Source organism: Cucurbita pepo, chromosome 12, assembly GCF_057944985.1.
Source record: "Cucurbita pepo subsp. pepo isolate OVF chromosome 12, ASM5794498v1, whole genome shotgun sequence".
Classification (NCBI taxonomy): domain Eukaryota; kingdom Viridiplantae; phylum Streptophyta; class Magnoliopsida; order Cucurbitales; family Cucurbitaceae; genus Cucurbita; species Cucurbita pepo.
In genome coordinates, this window is record NC_141809.1 from 1,288,918 (window position 1) to 1,308,569 (window position 19,652).

General features: G+C 35.1%; 3 protein-coding genes and 1 long non-coding RNA gene across 10 annotated transcripts; 3 read left to right on the forward strand and 1 right to left on the reverse strand.

Moving 5' to 3' along the window:
• Positions 1–2,618: 2,618 nt before the first annotated feature.
• On the forward strand, positions 2,619–4,841 carry LOC111806371 (uncharacterized protein C24B11.05). 2 transcript variants are annotated; one of them, XM_023691661.2, is made up of 8 exons: positions 2,619–2,761; positions 2,837–2,902; positions 3,013–3,110; positions 3,206–3,243; positions 3,336–3,423; positions 3,490–3,699; positions 3,775–3,840; positions 4,481–4,841. In XM_023691661.2, the coding sequence occupies exons 1-8, from the start codon at positions 2,731–2,733 to the stop codon at positions 4,655–4,657; spliced, it is 774 nt and encodes a 257-aa protein (XP_023547429.2). In that variant the 5' UTR covers positions 2,619–2,730; the 3' UTR covers positions 4,658–4,841. The 2 variants fall into 2 exon arrangements, with proteins under 2 accessions (XP_023547429.2, XP_023547427.2); XM_023691659.2 differs by having other exon boundaries at positions 2,655–2,902.
• A 391-nt stretch (positions 4,842–5,232) lies between these two features.
• On the reverse strand, positions 5,233–8,526 carry LOC111806989 (putative linoleate 9S-lipoxygenase 5). 2 transcript variants are annotated; one of them, XM_023692545.2, is made up of 8 exons: positions 7,984–8,526; positions 7,665–7,905; positions 7,243–7,578; positions 7,063–7,148; positions 6,868–6,975; positions 6,497–6,801; positions 6,151–6,414; positions 5,233–6,056 (listed from the first exon to the last, which is right to left on the reverse strand). In XM_023692545.2, the coding sequence occupies exons 1-8, from the start codon at positions 8,509–8,511 to the stop codon at positions 5,288–5,290; spliced, it is 2,637 nt and encodes an 878-aa protein (XP_023548313.2). In that variant the 5' UTR covers positions 8,512–8,526; the 3' UTR covers positions 5,233–5,287. The 2 variants fall into 2 exon arrangements, with proteins under 2 accessions (XP_023548313.2, XP_086984910.1); XM_087128784.1 differs by having other exon boundaries at positions 7,243–7,559; positions 7,631–7,905; positions 7,984–8,514.
• On the forward strand, positions 5,687–8,717 carry LOC111806990 (uncharacterized). Of its 4 annotated transcripts, none has more exons than XR_015423070.1 (5): positions 5,687–5,829; positions 5,965–6,067; positions 6,162–7,320; positions 7,435–7,735; positions 7,876–8,717. It is a non-coding gene; the product is annotated as an uncharacterized LOC111806990 (long non-coding RNA). The 4 variants fall into 4 exon arrangements; XR_015423071.1 differs by having other exon boundaries at positions 6,248–7,320; XR_015423069.1 differs by having other exon boundaries at positions 6,479–7,320.
• Positions 8,718–10,297: 1,580 nt separating this feature from the next.
• On the forward strand, positions 10,298–15,905 carry LOC111807285 (vacuole membrane protein KMS1). Of its 2 annotated transcripts, XM_023692946.2 has the most exons (9): positions 10,298–10,475; positions 10,580–10,718; positions 11,286–11,497; positions 12,659–12,737; positions 12,901–13,188; positions 14,497–14,654; positions 14,918–15,034; positions 15,173–15,352; positions 15,427–15,905. In XM_023692946.2, the coding sequence occupies exons 2-9, from the start codon at positions 10,658–10,660 to the stop codon at positions 15,598–15,600; spliced, it is 1,269 nt and encodes a 422-aa protein (XP_023548714.1). In that variant the 5' UTR covers positions 10,298–10,475; positions 10,580–10,657; the 3' UTR covers positions 15,601–15,905. The 2 variants fall into 2 exon arrangements, with proteins under 2 accessions (XP_023548714.1, XP_023548712.1); XM_023692944.2 differs by having other exon boundaries at positions 10,298–10,718.
• The last annotated feature ends 3,747 nt before the right edge of the window (positions 15,906–19,652 follow it).

The following is a 19,652-nucleotide window of genomic DNA, read 5'->3' on the forward strand; positions in this document are numbered from 1 at the left end:
TATAATTTAAACAATTGTGTGGATAATGTTGGAATGCTGTTGCTGATCTGCCTATCCAACTGCTCTTTATGTCTCGATTTTTTAAATACTTTATTTAATTCTTTAATTTTTTATATCCAATTATAATTTAACGTGTCATTTTTTAATATAATAAAGTTTGTTACCAAATATTTAATAAAATTCACAAATAAATCATACGATATTTAAGTTTTTAGATTAAAATGAAATATATAAAAATTAAAATAAAATAAAAAAGTTAAATTAATAATAAGTCTTTATCACCATCCAACTAATAATTAAAAAAAATGCACATAAAACAAAAAATGAGACTTACGTTAAAAATAAAGTATAAAGTCCACTTATCAAAATATATAATATTAAATTATAAGAGTTGGTGCCTATATCCATCACCCCATGCTAAAAATACAATTTTATACATTAACTTTACATTTAATTACTAAAATACTTTACTCCCTCCATCAAACATTTTTTTATAAATTTAATTTTGTATTTATCGACTAACTTTAAAAAAATTCTAATAATTTTCGACTTTTTCTCTAGAAATGTCTATCTAGCACGTGGAGTTGTAATCCCGTGGGGCCCACTTCATTAGAGATGACAAAACGAGTAAGAGAGTAAAGAGAGATTTATTTCCCTCTTTCAATGGACGACCCAGACATGCTCCGGTGGCCCCGGCTTCTACCTCTATTCCTTAGCTAAATTGGGTGTCATCATCCCTGTCCTTCCCTCGATTTCTAGAAAAATTAGATTTTTCTTTTTTTTTGCACAATTAGGAATTGAAATAGAAAGCAGATACGAAAACTTCTTGACTCGACCAGTCAACATAGTAAGTTATTTGTTAAGAATATTTAGTACTAAATTATAATTTACCACATATATTATATTTGATATTTTATTATAAGACAAATATGTAGATATTTGTCTTCTGACTATAGATATCTTTCCATTTATTGATATTTTAAATTATTACTCTTTTCATATCATTGTAATTTGTCTGATTATAAATAGATAACTTCACATCATAGATTAAACCAACATTCTCATTATTATTTTTGTATCCCGATAACAGTTGATATATATATATATATATATAAACACAAATTCAAATTTTAAAAAATAATTAATAAACATAATATTAAAATTTAAAGACTAAATTAATTTTTTATTTATCGTGTGAAATTATATTCGTATCTATTTCAACCCTAAAAAATTTTAGATTTTAGCAAATTTGTTAATTTATTAGGTGCAAATTTAAAATTCGATTAAATTCAGAATAAAAAAATTATAAGTAGTTTAGAAATTTATTAAATTTGTAATGAAATACTAATTTTTTTATATATATTTATATTTGAATTATTGGTTACTTTTAAATATTTTATATAATTTAAAAAGATAAGAAGTAAGGTTAATAATGGGGTTACGTAACACACAAAGTCACAATCCACGTCACATCCAGAATTAATTATGGAACACTCAATTTTGTTGTTTAATTATCTAATCCAATTAATCAATTAATAATATTTTTACTTTAATAATTGCAATTATTTAGGAATACGTCACTCCCAAATAATTATATAATAAGGTTAGTTTTTTTTTATATAAATATATATTATAAACTTAATTTCACATTATCATATAAATATCTTATAAAATTTTGTTTTTATTCGTTTATTTTTTTCCTCTTTCATCATCATTTTATATAATATTATATGATAAATACGATGTAAATAAAAATTATAAGCGCTTTACTGTAATTAATAAATAACATAAACGTGTCACGTGAGGTATCATTTTTTAGTTTCATCCAATAAAAAAAAGTTTTAAATTTATATCTAAATATGCCATTTATTAATTTATCAATTTTTTGAGATATTTATCGTGGATTAAAATATTAGAATTTTAAATATTTTAACTTTTATATTTAAAAAAAAAATCATTAATCAATAATGGTCGAAAGAATAATATATAAATATAAATTTAATTACAAATTTCTACCGTCGCTTAATTTTTAAAATGTCTAATATGTTTATTAATTGGTTAAAACTTTATAAAAAAATTTAATTTAAATTTAATAAATCAAATTTTTTTTTAAAAAATTTAAAATGTGACGGTGACCTAATTTTAGGACATTTTAAGATTTAAATAAAATTGGACAAATATATATGATTATTATTATTATTATTTAAAAATTAAATAAAATTTGATTTTGGGAAGGCAAAATCTCCCACGTGGGTGGTTGAGTTGGGTACGAAACTCCGAGTTGGACACGTGGCTCAGAACGGCGTAGGTTCGTCTCGTCCAGGCAGTCGTCAACATCAAACCGCGTGGCTGGGTCCCATTCCAACTCGGCACACCGATCCGGATAAATTAAAACCAACCCACCCTCCAACATTAAATAATCTAACCCCAACCCTAACCCTAACCTAAATCCACACCACATGCCTTAGCTCCGTACTTATTTATTTTTATTTATAATGTAAATAAATTAGTCGGGTTGTAATTATATTTTTTAACCTTGATTTTTTTATTTAAATTATAATAAAAATGAGGAGGCTGACTCAGCATGTTCACGCGCGTCGTTATCCAAGCGCGTGTACCTCGCACCTTTCCCTATATATTCCACTCGTATTCCCTCCCCTCTTCGCTCCCTCTGCTTCTCTCTTGCTTCTTCTCAACTCTGTTTTGCTCTGTTTTGCTCTGTTTTCAGCCATGGCTTCTTCTTTGGATTGCCTCCTTTTCGGTAGCTTGTTCTTGTTCTTCTTGTTGTTGTTCTTCCTCCAAGATTTTAGGATTCTTACTATGTTTTTTCATACAGATTTGGATGACACTCTGTACCCTTTCAGCACTGGAATTGCAGCTGCTTGCAAGAAAAACATCGAAGGTTTCTGAAAAATGTTTTGTTTTTTCATGTTCTTGTTGGGTTTTAAGGTTTAACACTGATTTTGTCCAAATAACGATTAAGATTTTGACTGGCGGCGTTGATTATGACAGATTTTCTCATCGAGAAATTTGGATTCCCGAAAACCCAAGCTCCGATTCTCCGGACAGAGCTTTTTAAAACATACGGCAGCACTCTGGCTGGTTTGCGAGTAATTTCTCGATCATTAATGAATTAAAAAAAAAAAAAAACATGCTCTGTTCTAAACTATACGCTAATTCTTTTGGGTGATTTGATTATGTGCAGGCATTGGGCTATGACATTCATGCCGATGATTACCATGAGTAAGAGAATAAAAAACAAAAACCCACTTGTTTGGATTAAGACAAACAATGATCGTTTAATTTAATGTCTGGTTTGGTGTTTTGGGTTTCAGTTTCGTGCACGGGAGGCTGCCGTACGACCGGATCAAACAGGACTTTCAGCTCCGGCGTCTCTTACTGACTATTCCGCAAAGAAAAATCGTAAGTTTGACTTTTCTGATGAAACTTTTATAATTTAAAACTGATAAATCTCTGTTTGATCCATAGATATTCACGAATTCCGACATGAAGCATGCGACCGAAGTGCTCGGTCGATTGGGCTTAGAGGGTTGTTTCGAGAAGATCATATGTTTCGAGACGATGAATCCAAATCTTCCGACGGCGACTCGGCCGAACGAGTTTCCGGTCGTTCTCAAGCCGTCGATGGACGCCATGAGAATCGCTCTAGACGCCGCCGACATTGACCCCCGTCGTACGGTACGCCCGCCGTCGTAAAACGAAATTTCCTTTAAACTCAACCGTTTATTGATTTGTTTTGTTCGTTGTTCCCAGCTGTTCCTCGACGACAGCCTCCGCAACATCGCCGCCGGAAAAGCCATCGGCCTCCGTACCGTTCTGGTAAGAAATTTCCCCCTTCCCCTATTTTAAAACGTGTTAATTTCCTATTTTTGTAACTACCACAATTATTTTCATATCTACTTTTCAAATATTTATTTTTCAAATTAATTACATTTAATCCTCTCCACTTTTAAAACCTGGATCGATATCAAAAATCGCTAGTTGGGTCGATTCAACTTTCAAAGAAACGTGGGAGTCTTTCAGGTAGACGAGCGTTCAAACTACTTTAATATAATTTCAAGCTCATATGTAAAGACGGGTCGAATAAATAAAAATTATTATTTTAAAATTAAATAATCATTACTATGATAATATTATAAGTGATCAAGAAGTTGTCCAAAAGCTTCTCTTACTTTATTTAGTGTGTAGTGGAGAATGAATTTATTCTAATTATTGGGAGAGAAAAAATATAATCATTACACGTGGCGTCTTCTGATTTGTCCAAAAAGTACTCCGCCAAATGGGTGGGAACGTGGAATCGTCATCTTATCCATGTTCGATGTCACTCAGATAGTGGAGCCACGTCATCAATATCCACTATTAAAAGAAATAAAAATCAAATGTAAATTACAAAATTACCCTTGTGATAAATTTATTACAATATAAGTTAATTTTAATTTTTTTTTTGGGTTAAATGAAGGTGGGAAAATCATCGAAGAGTAAGGAGGCGGATTATGCGATGGAGACGGTGCATAATTTGGCACAAGTAGTTCCAGAGATATGGGTAGCTATAGAATCAAATAGTGGCAATGAAATGATCAATCGGAGTCGGAGCGAAGTTGATTTGGTTCTCATGGCAACAACTGTCGGTGCTTAGGATTATGTAGATGATATTACGCAATAATAATGGTGTTAGGTGGGACCCCGTTTTGTACATAGGTGGCCCTTTCTAATTAAGTGCATCTCGATAGTCTTGTAAGCTATCAAGCGCCCTAAAACTATTCCTCGTTGTAATAGTTAGGTATATTAATAAATAAATGAAAATGTACTTTTCTTAAAAACGTGCTATTGTTTTAGTTGTTTCAAGTAATATTAAGATGACTGTAAAAAATAAAGATGTCTATTATATTTGAACATTTTCTCTAAATAATATATTTTTTTTAAATCGGGTATAAGAAAAGAACCATAGAGAGCTTTCTCCCCGTTAACTAAACGGATTAGGGGACATAATTATATTCCTCGTTATATATATATATATAGAAAAATACGTCTTATCCGACAAATTTCTATTGATAATTCAACTCAAATTCCATTAAAAATAAATGGAGAATTTCACGAGGATAAATATTGAAATAAGAGACGGGACACTCCAATCCCATTGAAAAGAACTGAAAAATTTTAAAAAATATATTATTGATGAAATATATCTTAAATATTATATATTAATATTTTTAATATATTTTATTTTATTTTTAATATTTAATTAGTTTAATTAAGGAAGGATGTTTCAGATGGAAACGCTATTTGGGATCCCTCTGGCATTGAGGCCTTCTTCCTCGTAGAAATTCGAGGTATTTGGGAACAGAAATGTGTACGGCAAATTCACCGGCCCAACTCGATTCCTCCATTTCTCATCCTTGTTCATCATCAAAATCTTCTCTTCAATCTCCCGCAGCCGATCCCCAAATCTCTCAAACGCCGCCGCTGCTTCTTCATCGGATGTCCAATCCGGCGTATCTCTCTGCCCTAGATAAATCTCGTCCACCGAATGTCGAGATAAACTCTCAATCAGCGACACGCCGAGGAGTGTTTGTAGCTGCGCTGTTATCGTCTTCAAGTAAGCTAAATCCGGGTCCGTCTCCAGTTCTTTGAACTCCGGCGTTCCTGGTTCCGGCATGAACCGTCGGCTTACTGTTGGCCGGTTCGGGAGGTACCCGGCGTAGGAGTATTGCCCGAAGTTCACTGCGGCGTGCAGGGCTGATGCGATCCAAATTATGATGGTGCATGATTTGATTAGGTCTTCTCTTGTGTCCATTTTCGGCCACCATGGTTCGTCTTTCAAATCCCCATGCCCGACATTACGAAGCTCTGTCCACCATGATTGAACTTCTGTGTCTTCTTGAACCATTTCATCTGATTCGTAGTATAAAGAACAATATTCTATAACCCATTTCTCAATTGCAGACCAGATCTCGAGCCCATCGACGGCATAAGGGTAATCCTCTATCAGAAGCTTGAGGCCATGGGGGCTACTTGGATCAGGAATCGCCACTCCTCTGCAAATGGGGTATGAGAATTTAATTTTCTAGTCATGTTTATGAAATTTAGGATTATAGGAAATTGATTTTGGCTGAAATGAACACAACCCACCTCTTGATTAGATCTGTTGGGAGTGCATGATCTGTGAAAACCCAGTTTTTATAAAGAACTGCTGACATTTCCATGGCATATTTTCCTGGGAATACAGTGCTTTCGAGAATTCCACCAGCATTTATGAGAATTTGCCTAGCCATGGCGTTAATGTTCATTGTGTCCCTGAAATGTGGGTGAAGAAGCTTGTAGATTGGGTGCATAACACTTAGTTGTCTATTTGTTGCAATGATGAATGGCTCTATCACGGCATGAGTGTTCAGCCTGTAAATGGAGTAAATTAGTCGAGGAAGATAATCAATCCTGTATGTTGTTTTGATTGTTCTAGGATTTTATGATACAATACCAATGGCTGATCAACTGGTGATAACCAGAATCGTTCACGGCGACATAAGCTTTAGCCAACTGCCAAACCGATCCCTCGACACCGCTTTCTGCAGGAGTGAAAACTTTGCTCACAGCTCCATGATGATTACCTTGTGGGTGTGGCAGGCTTAGTTCAATAGCTAACGGCTTCAAGATGCCATTGTCCTGCAGAAGGAGGAGCGTTCGGGTAGCGTATGTCTTTGTGGATGTTGAGTTTATTCTACTGATGTATGGCATCAGTGAATCATGATGATCCAGAATGAAAAGCTTGTTCATATCCAAAGCCTGATCATCAAGAAACATAAGATCAAGATATGCAGTTTAAGGAGATGAATGAAGTATATGCAATACCTGATGAACAGTGAGCCCATTCATGTGGTCTGCTATGTGTTCTTCTGTAATCGAACTACTCTGCTTCCCATATGTTTTAGAATCCAACTTGCTGACTGGAGGGAACTCCTAGAGAGCAACATTTAAAGTGAATTATGGATGAAATGAACCTCGGGAATCTAGTAAACGATGTTATGGATATGAAGCCTGTCGTACTTCAAGTCGACGAATGACGACCGGGTTAACTCCAGCAAGCATTTCTCGACCGAACTCCTCGTCTGTCCTCCAAGCTGTTTTGCTCTCTGGAATTATTAATTTAGCATTCCATTAGAGCATTTTGAAAGCTCGACGCCATAGGGTTCGATCTGAGTGAGAGCGTAGATTATATTTGCATACCTTTGATCACATCAGGCACGGGAAACTTCAGAAATTGTCGGCCATCGGAACGCATCAGCTCCTTAAACAGCTGCCAAGGTACCAGTTCCCTAACGCTGCCTAGTATTTCATTTGGTAGGGTCATTCCTCCTTCATAAAGATTCATAACATCTTGAAAGGAATCAAACTCATTAACATTTTTGTCACATAAAGATTTGATCTCTGGGAGCAATGCCTGAACAATGGACTTCAAACCATAAGCTAGAAAATCCGAGAATTTCAGGTTCCGAAACTGCTCGTCTCTCGGCACGTAAACGTCTAAACTCAACAGAGGCAACCTACATTCATAGCATGGATCTGTAAAACACAACCAAGTCAATGATTAGTTACAAGTGTACTAGCAACCCACATGATAGAATTGATTGAAAGTTCATAATCTGAACCTGTTTTTGCAGGTTTTCGACCGGTTCGTCCTCTTCGAGGATAAGGAAACTCGCTCGAGCCACCAAGAACGGTACGTACATACTTCTTTCCCGAGTCTGGCATTCCAAGATCATTGTAGTAAGCATAGTCATAAACTCTGTCCCACTCCTTAAGCTCTCCAACGCCATTCCCACGGAGATTAACAAGCTCTTCTTCTCTGTATTTCCGCAGTGGCTCAGGCGTTTCACTTGGAAGGTAACTCTAACAAAATCATTTCATGGGTTTAGAATCAAAATTTTGTGAACCCAAAATGAAGAATCTAAGCAGACCAAATGTTACCTTGTTGGAGAAAAAGACACGGTCGTAAGTGTAGCGATGAACAGGGTAAACCCAAGAATTGCAGACGAAATGAACAGAGCCGCCATGGCCGGGAACATCCTGCAAAGTCACTGTCTTCAAGTAAAACTGGCTCCGATGATTGTTTCTAATGATGAAAGCTTCCGGTACTCCCATACTCTCCTCCCATTCAAAGAAAACTCTCAACTCAATCTCCTCCGCCGTTAACGACGGCGTCACCGTCGTTGTCCACTTCTCCAGTTTCCCCACTCCTAATCTTTCTCCTGAATCAGGCGGATTCGAGCTGATGAGCTGAATGGAAACGCCATTTCCAAAGAAATCATGAACTCGATCGAGAATCGAAGCCTTAACATCTTTGAAGTCAAGGAGGCACTTTTTCATAATCACCACTGAGCCTCTAATTCTCTTCCCTCGGCCGTGGCCGCCGCCATAGCCGAACTTCATCAAGTTTCTGGAGAAAAACTCCTCCAAGAGCTTCTGAAGCATCTCCACGCCAGGACAGACACCCATTGTCAACTGAAACAGAGCAATGAAAGAAGAAGCCTGCAACAATGGGTGAGGGAGAACAACAAAATTACTGGATTGATTGGAAGCTCTCTGTTGGCTGTTGCATTGCATTTAACAGAAGTAAAACAGAGCACTAATGAATTTTCTTTAACGTGGAGATTAAGGAATGGGTTAAAGGTAAATCACATATTAGACCTTTTAATTGATAATTATTATTTTTTAAATTTTTTTAAAAAAGTTATTAAGCTTTGCCTCCATGAGAGGATAGTGTAGGATGCCCTCCTTTTCTTGTCCTTTTCTTGTCACCCCGGGAAGCATATTAAGGTTTCAAACATGTGAGGTTCCGTTGGAGAGGAGAACGAAACATAAGATAATATCATATCTGCTAATGGTTGACTTGGACTGCTACAGAATAAATTTTAGGTCTAACTTTTTAACATGTTGATTCATAATCTATTAGTAACAGAATAAATGGAGTTATAACAAATAATCTTTTTATTCTTCTTTTTCTCAACATCTTCAGTACAATTCTTTAAATGTGACGTGACGTTCGAGTGCAGGTATACGTAAAGTCTAATAGATGCAATTGATACCGATGGGATGCAACTTGTTCAGTGTATGCGTCTGTAGAGTCCAATAAAAGCAATTAACGAACCCACTCCAAAAAATGGTGCAAGGAAGGAGAGAACGAAATATAAATATATTATTTAATTATCATTCAAATTAAAGAAAATAAATGAAAGTTTATTATTTTCAAAAGTTAATATTTAAAATATTTGTTTCTAATTTAGGTGGGCCTAGGCCCAAGTGGCGATAAAGGACAATCCAATAGGGACATGCAAGATACTCTGATGCTCCTACAATCCATTTGGGCTTAGTTTTGGTCGGCCCAAAAGTTCGAGAGTTCAGAGGTTTATTTTTATTTTATTATTTTTTTGTGTTCCCATTGATGGTACCAACCCAGATTATAAGAGTAATAATGAAATAATTAGTTGGTGCTAAGTCTATTATAAATTATAATTATTTATTAATTAGCTACTTTAATGATGAAAACCTTTGTAAAAGAAGCTTGAGATTAACTCTACTTATAATTTACAACCATATAATTAATTAGCTTTTATTATTCTTATTTGAATAGTAAACATTTCGAGATAATTAATGGTTCTAAAAAATCTACCACCCGAACGATTGTACTGGTTCTAAAAAATGTTCCAACTCAATCCACGAGTAACAATTTTGTTGGATGAAGGTCCCACATCGGTTAATTTAGGGAATGATCATGGGTTTATAATCAAGTAACACTCTCTCCATTGGTACAAGGCTTTTTGGGGAAGCCCAAAGTTGACAATATCATACCATTGTCACTCTCAAAATAACACGAGTCAAAATCGACCAGTGACATGATGGAGATAAGCTTCATCATCGAGAGAATAACCCAGATCACCTTCTAAAACTCATAAATGACGGCTCGTATTTATCGGTATATAGTAAAACTCATAAATGACTGCTCGTAACTTGGGCTCATCATATTATACTTACAGGAAGGAAAAATAAGCCGTTTACTCTTTAGTAGCTACCGGTTCACTGAGTTAATTGTCCCCTTTTCTTGGTCGTATTTATCGGTATATAGTAAAAAATATTAATACAATTTTTAAAAGTTATATATATATATATTAGTTTTAACAATATTGAAATTTTATTTAAAAAAATTAAAATTTTTGTATTTTTAATTTTTTATTACACATAACGTTTTAATTACATTTACCAAGAAACAATCTGACAAACATTTTCTCAAAATTGGGGGAAAATAAATATCGATCGAGGAAAGAACCAAAGATTCGATCTTGGAGGGGCGAATGAAGACGCGATAAACTCTGCAGAGCGGATTTTCGTTCCAAAAACGCCTTTGATTTCCCTCTCTTTTCTCTCTCTCTATCCTCCCTTTGTTTTCCGATCTTCAAGAACAGGTGCTGGATTTTGAATTTTTGCTATCTGTTTTTTCCTCTCGATTCTCGTCATGATGCTTGTCGATCTCTGATCTGGATGTTACCATTTTTTTTTTTAATACAAGAGAATACGATAGCAACTAGATTTTTTTTTCTCTCCGTTTTCTCCCTTTCGATACGGTCTTCCAATTGCTGTTTGCGGAATGGGGACTGTTGAAGAAGCAGCTTCCATTGCTTCTCATGATTCTGAAGTATCCATTTCAGGCAAGTATTCCTGTCTCTCGTAATTTATCTTTTGTTCGGCCGAAGCATTGATACAAGAAAAGTTGAAGGAAATTAGGGCCTTCTTATTTGGAAGCTTGTTTTAATCATTTACTATATCATCGATAGATTTTGATGGTAAGACTCGTATCTGCAAGAAGGGTAGTTGATATTGTAATTAGAGCCTTGGGTTTTATATTGTTTAGATTGTCATTATTGTTAGCTTTTAAGAGAGAATTGAGGCTGGGGATTTGCTGAAGTGTGTTAATGAAGAGAAATGCATTTGTTAATGCGTGGTAAGGGGCTTTGATTGATTGGCTTTACTGCTTAATTGCAAACGAGCGTGGAAACATGAATATTAATTCCGGATCTATTGGAGTTTTAAAACTGAAATGCATCTGTGTCTTGCTTCTTCAGTTCCGATTTGTGTCCGAGGATTTACTGTTTTAGTTGTTGCTTTCACTTGACTTTTTATGGAACTAACGAGAATGCGTATTCTCTCGTATTCAACCTAACTTGGGATCGTTCACATTGGATTTTATTTCCTGATGAAGTTATCATAATTTGCAGAGCTACGTAGAAAGCAAAAGGAAGAACTCGAAAATTTGACATTGGTGACTCAACCATTCAAAACATTGAAGTTTTTCATTTTGGGTGTTCTTCAATATAGCAAACGCTCGATTGCATACATTTTAGCGAAAGGTGGTTGGTTTTTGCTCTTACACTTGATTATTGGGGTAGCTGGAATTTTGATTTTGACGATCGAAGGGCCACATGAGAAGGTATCTCTACTGTTTGTATTCATGTTCGCTTCAGATATTCACTTATTTCAACACTGTGTGTGTATTTATGCATCTGCACGTTTTACTTTATTTTGCATAAACCATGGTATTCTTTTCCTGCTGACATGTGGAAGCATCTTTGTGATTTTCTATTTGTATATTTGGTGATTTGATACGGTAAATTAGTATGGCAGCCTTCTGGATGTATATTCTATATTTTATCAACATTTTTCTAGGTTTACTATTTGTGGATTTAATGCCGTACCATCTCAAATGTGATAAGTTCTAAGAAAACGATTGCCTTATGATATTGTTTTATCATGGATGCCCACGAGTGATGTTCTGTAACGGCCCAAGCCCACTGCTAGCAGATATTGTCCTCTTTGGGTTTTCCCTTTCGAGCTTTCCCTCAAGGTTTTTAAAACACGTCTACTAGGGAGAGGTTTCCAACCCTTACAAAAATGCTTCGTTCCCCTCTCCAACCGATGTAGGATCTCACATGTTCTGTGAATAAAAGTCGTGTATTTAAATTCCTGCCTATTTGTGTAGGCTCTTGAGAGTTACTATATTTATAGCTTTGAAAATTCTGTCACAATGTTTATACACCACATGTATAATCGATGAGGTTGGGGCGTGCACTATTTTGTGGGGGCTTTGGGTAGAGGGAAACAACAAAATCTTTAGAAGATGTGAGAGTTCTTATGGCGGCTTTTGGTCCTTTGTTAGATTCCCTGTTTCTCTTTGGGCCTTTGTTTCGCGGCTCTTTTGTAATTATTTAGTTTGGAGCCCCTTCTTGTAGTCTGTCTCCTTTTTGTGGACCTTTCATTTTATCTGAATGAAAGTCAAGTTTCTTCATTTAAAAAAAAAAAAAAAAAAAAAAGAAAAGAAAAGAAAAAAAAAAACCAATCCAGTAGAAATGCCATATTACAGAAGAGATTGAAACTTGTAAGTATTTAGAGGAATTGTTAAGATGGTGGATAGAGAAGAGATGTAGGATGTCCTAATCAAACTGTTCTTCATAAACTACCTTGTTCCTCCTTCATATTCAGGAAGTCGATTTATTTCTGTTCTTGACATTATTGGCTTTTTGCTATTGATTTGTCCACTGCCTTCCAGTTTTGAGGCAATCATTTTATCAAATAAATTCTCTGTGTTTTGCAGCATGTTGAGGAGATTGTGAAATACTTTGACTACGGCTTGTGGTGGGTGATCCTTGGAGTTGCATCATCAATTGGTCTTGGTAATTAATGTTGTTTGGTTTAAATGATGGTTAGCAATGCTGATTATTGTTGCTTCTTTGGAAAAGGCAACATTTTTCTGTGATATTTAAATTGCATCTTTCTGTTATGATCAAGATTGTATTTAGTGTATTATTTCACTCCCTATCTTGGTAATTATTTCAGGGTCTGGTCTGCATACTTTTGTCCTTTATCTTGGGCCTCACATTGGGTTTTTCACGATAAAGGCGGTGCAGTGTGGTCGAGTGGACTTGAAGAGTGCCACTTATGACACAATACAATTGAAAAGAGGCCCATCGTGGCTCGAGAAGGATTGTTCAGAATTTGGACCTGCAGTTTTCACATCACGAGTCCCACTCAGCAGCATATTGCCAATGGTTCAGATAGAGGCAATTCTGTGGGGTATTGGGACCGCCCTAGGAGAGCTTCCTCCGTATTTTATCTCAAGGGCAGGTATGAGAAAATAAGTACTTATTGGTGTTCCTAAAAGTTATAATGTCAATTCCTCCTTAATTTCTAGTGATGTTTACATGATTCTTGATAATGGGGGTGATATCATTCATTCCTCTTGAATGATAATAGATGGTATAGAAGCACGAGTATGAAAAAATCTATTCGAACTTTGTGAACATGTTGATTACTTTAGTTGAATGTCTGTCGTGATCTGAAATGGTTCAAACTTCTTTGTTATCTTTTTCCCAATGGGAGAGACAAATTCTTGATATACCATTTAATATACGATGCCTTCAAATTTTTTAAACATATCGATTACTTTAGTTGAATGTTTACTGCGATCTTAAATATTTTGAACTTTTTTGTGATCTTTTACCAATTGGAGATGTAAAATTCTTTCTCACTACTACAGCCTTTTCGTGATATTAATAATTGGAAAGGTCTCCTCTAGTTTACGCTGGGTGGGGGATCCCTCTTCTCTTATCTAATCAATGATATGCTATCATGGGAAGAAACTATTGGGCAAGACATTTGGCTTCAAGGTCATCGTGTAGTTAGTTTTAGCTTATGATTAATTGGGTTGAGATCCCACATCAGTTGGAGAGGGGAATGAAACATTCTTTATAAGGGTGTGGAAACCTCTTTGTAGTAGATGTGTTTTAAAAACCTTGAGGGGAAGCCCGAAAGGGAAAGCCCAAAGAGGACAATGTCTACTCGCGGTGGGCTTGGATTGATACAAATGGTATCAGAGCTAGACACTGAGTGGTGTGCCAACGTGGACGCTGGATCCCCAAGGTGGATTGTAAGATCCCACATTGGTTGGAGAGGAAAGTGAAGTGTTTCTTATAAGTGTGTGGAAACCTCTCCATAGTAGACGCATTTTAAAACTGTGAGGTTGACAGCGATACATAACGGGCCAAAGCGGACAATATCTGCTAGCGGTGGGGCTTGGGCTGTTACAATTGGTATCGGAGCCAGACACCGGGCGATGTGCCAAGTAGGAGGCTGAACCCCGAAGGGGAGTGGACTTCAGGCATTGTGCCAGTGAGGACTTCTTTTTGAAACCTTTCTTTTGTCAAGATGATGATAGAGAATTATGAAAGAGCGTGTCAGGAGCTCGCTCTAGTTTTTAATTTGAACTTTGCGATCAGTGCTATGTTTTAGACCAACAATACGAGTCTGTGAACTGAAATAGTCCAATCGCAAAATAACATGTTCTAGTATGTTTATTGTTTTGCTGCTGTACTGTTCTTGGCATTGCTGCTATGCTTTTCATATCTGTTCAAATATATTTCTTCCATTATGCAGCACGCCTCTCCGGTGGCAGATCAGAAGCAATGGAAGAACTAGATGCCTCTTCGAGGGAAACTAATGGATTCATTCCAACATACTTAAATAGAGTGAAGCGATGGTTCCTTTCACACGCTCAACATTTGAATTTCCTTACTATTCTACTGCTTGCTTCGGTTAGTCAAGACTTTATTCTTTCATGTTTCTTTGCCACTGCTTGCTAGTTTCATGTGATTTTTCTCCCTTCATCTTAAGTTGTTCAAAGAAACACATTGTAAAGCAAATACATTTTGGTGGCAACCACCTTCCCACCTCGGTTATTAAACATCTTATTCGATTTTCGAGAGTTGTCTCGTGGGATAAAATTTCACGTAAGCTAGTCTTAATGCCCGGATTTGTTCAGAGAAATGTAAGTACGCTCATTTCTGCTATCTTTCAGGTTCCAAATCCTCTGTTTGACTTGGCGGGCATTATGTGTGGACAATTCGGGATTCCTTTCTGGGAATTCTTTTTCGCCACGCTCGTCGGAAAAGCAATTATCAAAACTCACATCCAGGTTTGTAAAGGTTCTTTATCTCGACTTGGTTTGCAAGAAGCTAAGTTACTATCAATCTATAAACTTCTGCACTTTCTGAACGCCACTCAATCCCTTCTACATCCTTTGAGATCTCTGTGTTTATCATGTCCTGTGCAGACCATTTTCATCATTGCCGTTTGCAACAATCAACTTCTTGATTGGATAGAAAACGAACTAATATGGATACTCAGCTTCGTGCCTGGATTTTCATCGGTCTTGCCCGAGCTCATTTCCAAGCTCAATGCAATCAAAGCTAAGTATCTGAAAGCGCCATCTCATGCGGCCACTAATGTCAAGGTAACTCTCTGAACATCCTATTGATCTGTTTGCCTGAGCTTGTCTCTGCTAAAATGGGCCATTGTCACATTCAGGCCAAATGGGATTTCTCAGTTTCATCCATCTGGAACACTATAGTATGGCTCATGATCATGAACTTCTCTGTCAAGATTATGACTTCAACTGCCCAAAGGTACTTGAAGCAACAGCAAGATGAGGAGCTGGCTGCGTTGACGAACAAAGTTCCTGCATCGGCATGCTCGAATTAACCCGGTTCTAATGTCATCTCTTTTATCACTCATATACTTTACTAAGATTTAGCATCAACTGTTTCGATTCGAGTAATCGAGGATATGTCTGGAGAGAAGAAACATTGTTTTAGAAAGCTGTTTAGAATAGGAAAGGTGCTATCCATGATATGTAGGCTCATAAACCCAGTTCTGATTGGGGGGAGGGAACCATTACTTTGGGTAATTATATTAATTTACCCACTGTTAGTTAACCATTGGAAACATTGGAAACATTGGAAACATACATCATTATTCATTCTTAATCCCAGACATATTGTGATTCATTACTGCCTAAATCGCTCATTTTTATTCTTGAAGCGTTCTAAAGCTACTTTTGGAGTAGAAGAACGATGAATGAAAAGTTCATGTGATGGAACATCATTCTTTTAGATTCATTTAAGTTTCTTGGGTCATGGTCACTGCCTAATCGCTCATTTTTATTTTTGAAGCGTTCCAAAGCTACTTTTGGAGTAGAAGAACGATGAACGAAAAGTTCATGTGATGGAACGTCGTTCTTTTAGATTCATCTAAGTATCTCGGGTCACGGTCATAGCCTAATAGCTCGTTTTTATTCTTAAAGCATTCCAAAGCTACTTTTGAAGTAGAAGAACATTGAATAAACAGTTGACATGGTGGAATGTCGTTCTTTTAGATTCATCTAAGTATCTTGGGCCATGAAGCATTCCAAAGTTACTTTTGCCATGAAGCATTCCAAAGTTACTTTTAGAGTAGAAAAACGTCGAATGGAAAGTTGACGTGATGGAACTCGTTCTTTTAGATTTATCTAAGTATCTCGGGTGACGATCACCTCAACTTTTGAGCAAAATTTGAGGAGTACATATATATATATATATATATATATTATATAGTTTTAGCGTGATTCCAGGTGATTTCATGTGGGAGAGATGAAGAGTTGGTTCTGAAATTTGTCTTATATTATGAGTTGTATTTACCTTTTATATTTAATTATTTGGTCACCAATCATGGCCTCTCATCTGATGACCTAAACAAAGATGCTGTTTTCTGCACATAAAACAATTTAGTATAACATCTCCTAAACGGCTATCAATTAGACACGTCCTTTTTTTAAATTTTTTTTATTAAAATAATAATAATTTTCATGCGACCAATTCCAATCGACTTACTGGAGAGCCCGTTGGTGTGCAAATAGTAGGAATTGAAGCTTTAACAATTCAACCATGGATGCTTAGTGTCACGGTCATGCTTGTTTAAAGCGTATTGTCTATGGCCGCATATCGGACGCCCCGATCATGCTTGTCCATGGCCACATGCGTGTTCCAAACCCCTTTTACATGCTTTCATCTTAGATATGTGTTTACTATCTCATGTTGTGTCAATATAGGGATGTATATCCCTTCACCAAAATCATGTCCATACCTGTCAGGCTAAAATGCCCCAAAATGTACTACAGGGGATGATTAGCGGTCACTTTTTCTTACTCGGGTTATATGCTAGCAAAGCCGTCATTGTTGCCTAATCACTTTTAGCTTATAACATTACTTTTGTTCAAATTGTTTTTTTTAATGTATTTCCTCGTTAACGTTTTCTAAAGCATCTCTCTCAAATAGGACTCAAGACTCAGCATACGCAGACATTGTTTGCAAAGTCTAAATTTCTCACCGCTGATTTGTTAGTTTGGTTAGAATAAGTGTCGTACAATCATTGTTCCACTACTGCAAGATTATGATTGTGACATTTAGTGAGAATCCTCGTACGTGGCGAATAACCAAATTCCAATTGAATAAAATCTTTAGGATAAATTTTTTCGACCGATAAAAACCATATAAATATATTTTTTAAAGTAATGCTGAAATAAATTGTAATAATTATTTATTGAAAGAATAATATGAATGATTATTGAATTTGTCCAATTATCCAAAGTGGAGAGCTTTGGTGATTTCATAGTCAAGAAACACTAATAATATTAGCAACAAAATTATAAAAATCCAATGACATAATAATATCCAAATAAATAATTAATTAATTCCAACTATTTAGCTTACATCAAAATACTAATAATTATTTATCCAACTAGTTCGTCGTCAATTTGAATTTGATTCATTTAACATCTCGATTCATTTAACATCTCAAACCCACCCACCGTTAATAAATATTATCTGCTTTAGCTCGTTACGTATTACTGTCAGTCCCACGGGTATAGAACGCATCTACTAAAAAGAGGTTTTCACACCAGAAATATTTCATTTGAGATCTCACAATTTAGTTAAACCAAAAAAAACTACGAGAGCTAATATGATTTAATTATTATTTTAATTAAAAAATTTGAAATTCTAAAAATATTTTAAAAAATAAATGTTTGGTATTAAAAAAAAAAAATCACTTTATAAAAGTATAATTGAAAATATGAGTAAAGCTGAAGGATATTTTAGTAAAAGTGGAAATTTCAGGATGGGTGTGGGGACCACTAAAAAGAATGGTAAGGTCAGCATCTATTTAATTTGGACCGTTGGATTGATAATTAAAAAAAAAAAAAAAAATATATATATATATATAAAATGAAAGTGTGCATATTTATTTATTTATTTATTTATTTTCTTATAAGATAATATAATGTACGAAAATAAAGTTAATGTTATTTGAAAATAAATAAATAAATAAATAAATAAATAAATAATATAAAGTAATGTTGAAATTGGCGTATAGTATATAGGAAGGAATAATGAGAACAAAGAACGCGGGACTTTTTGTCTTCTTTGCGGGCCCCACCCCTTCAATAATTTATTAATAAAAAAAAAACATTTCTGGAAGTAGGGCCCACTTTTCATCCCTTATATATATATATATATTATTTAAATAAATAAATAAATAAATATGTTATCCCAACATTTTGGATGGCCATTCCTAAAGTCATCTCATCTCCACCGTCCGATCTCTCTCTCTCTCTCTCTCTCTCTCATGATTGTGATAATAAAAATAGAATAATTACAAGACAATTTTCCCTCCAAAATGTCCTTTATTTTTTATAAAAATGCTTAATTAAGTAAATGTTAAATAAAATATATATATATAAAAAAAAATATTAAGGGATTAGATTCAAAATTAGGGTTTAAATATTTAAAAAGTATAATTTTTAGCATTTATAATATTATTTTAATGGAAACGTATTTGTTTTGAAAATGATAAAAAAATAATAATATTTTATTAATTAATAATATTATTATTATTTTAATTTGATAAATTAGTGAGGCTATAAATGAAGATATGGTGTGCCCACAAAAAAGTGTACATAAGTAATTAATAATGATTTTGAGGTATGACTTTTAAAATATACAACAAATCTTTTTTTTTTTTTTTTTTGAATTATACTGGGCCCACCACTGAGCAGATATTGTTTGTTTTGGCTTATTACGTATCATTGTCAAGTTCACAGTTTTAAAATGCATCTACTAAGAACGGATTTTCATACCCTTATAAGGAACGCTTTGTTCCTCTTTTCAACTAATGGGATCTTACAATCCAACCCCTTGGAGGTCCAACGTCACGCTGACACACTGCCTAGTGTCTGGCTCTCATACCATTTGTAATAGCCCAAGCCCACTGCGAGTAGATGTTGTCCGTTTTGGCTCATTACATATCGTCGTCAGCCTTACGATTTTAAAACATGTCTATTAGGGAGAGGTTCCCACACCCTTATAAGGAATGTTTCGTTCCACTCTCCAACCGATGTGAGATCTCATGTTAATTGATTTGAAATTTGAATTCGGCACCATGACCTCGACATTCTTCCATATCTCATATGACACGGTCACGTTACCTACTTGTTTTGACTTGTTTAAAAAACTAAACACTATCCTCACAAACAAACACGAATTCTTTTAGCACCTTCATTCCATTCATTCACTCAAACGTGGCAGCCTACTATTTAGCTATATTAAACATATTACGACGGTTTCGATAACATTCTTTTTTTTATAGAAAAAAAAAAAAAAAGTGGAAGATGATTGTCAAAAGAATCATAAAGCTTAATTTTAAATTCTTTTTTGTTTTGT

Coding starts and splice junctions, on each gene's coding strand:
- LOC111806371 (XM_023691659.2), top strand. CDS start 2,731: ATGGCTTCTTCTTTGGATTGCCTCCTTTTCGGTAGCTTGTTCTTGTTC. Junction 3,424..3,489: donor CTATTCCGCAAAGAAAAATC/GTAAGTTTGACT, acceptor TTTGATCCATAG/ATATTCACGAATTCCGACAT. Junction 3,841..4,480: donor TCGGCCTCCGTACCGTTCTG/GTAAGAAATTTC, acceptor GGTTAAATGAAG/GTGGGAAAATCATCGAAGAG.
- LOC111807285 (XM_023692944.2), top strand. CDS start 10,658: ATGGGGACTGTTGAAGAAGCAGCTTCCATTGCTTCTCATGATTCTGAA. Junction 10,719..11,285: donor TTCTGAAGTATCCATTTCAG/GCAAGTATTCCT, acceptor CATAATTTGCAG/AGCTACGTAGAAAGCAAAAG. Junction 15,035..15,172: donor TTATCAAAACTCACATCCAG/GTTTGTAAAGGT, acceptor TGTCCTGTGCAG/ACCATTTTCATCATTGCCGT.
- LOC111806989 (XM_087128784.1), bottom strand. CDS start 8,511: ATGGGTGTCTGTCCTGGCGTGGAGATGCTTCAGAAGCTCTTGGAGGAG. Junction 7,149..7,242: donor CGTGCCTGATGTGATCAAAG/GTATGCAAATAT, acceptor TAATAATTCCAG/AGAGCAAAACAGCTTGGAGG. Junction 6,802..6,867: donor ATGGGCTCACTGTTCATCAG/GTATTGCATATA, acceptor CTTGATGATCAG/GCTTTGGATATGAACAAGCT.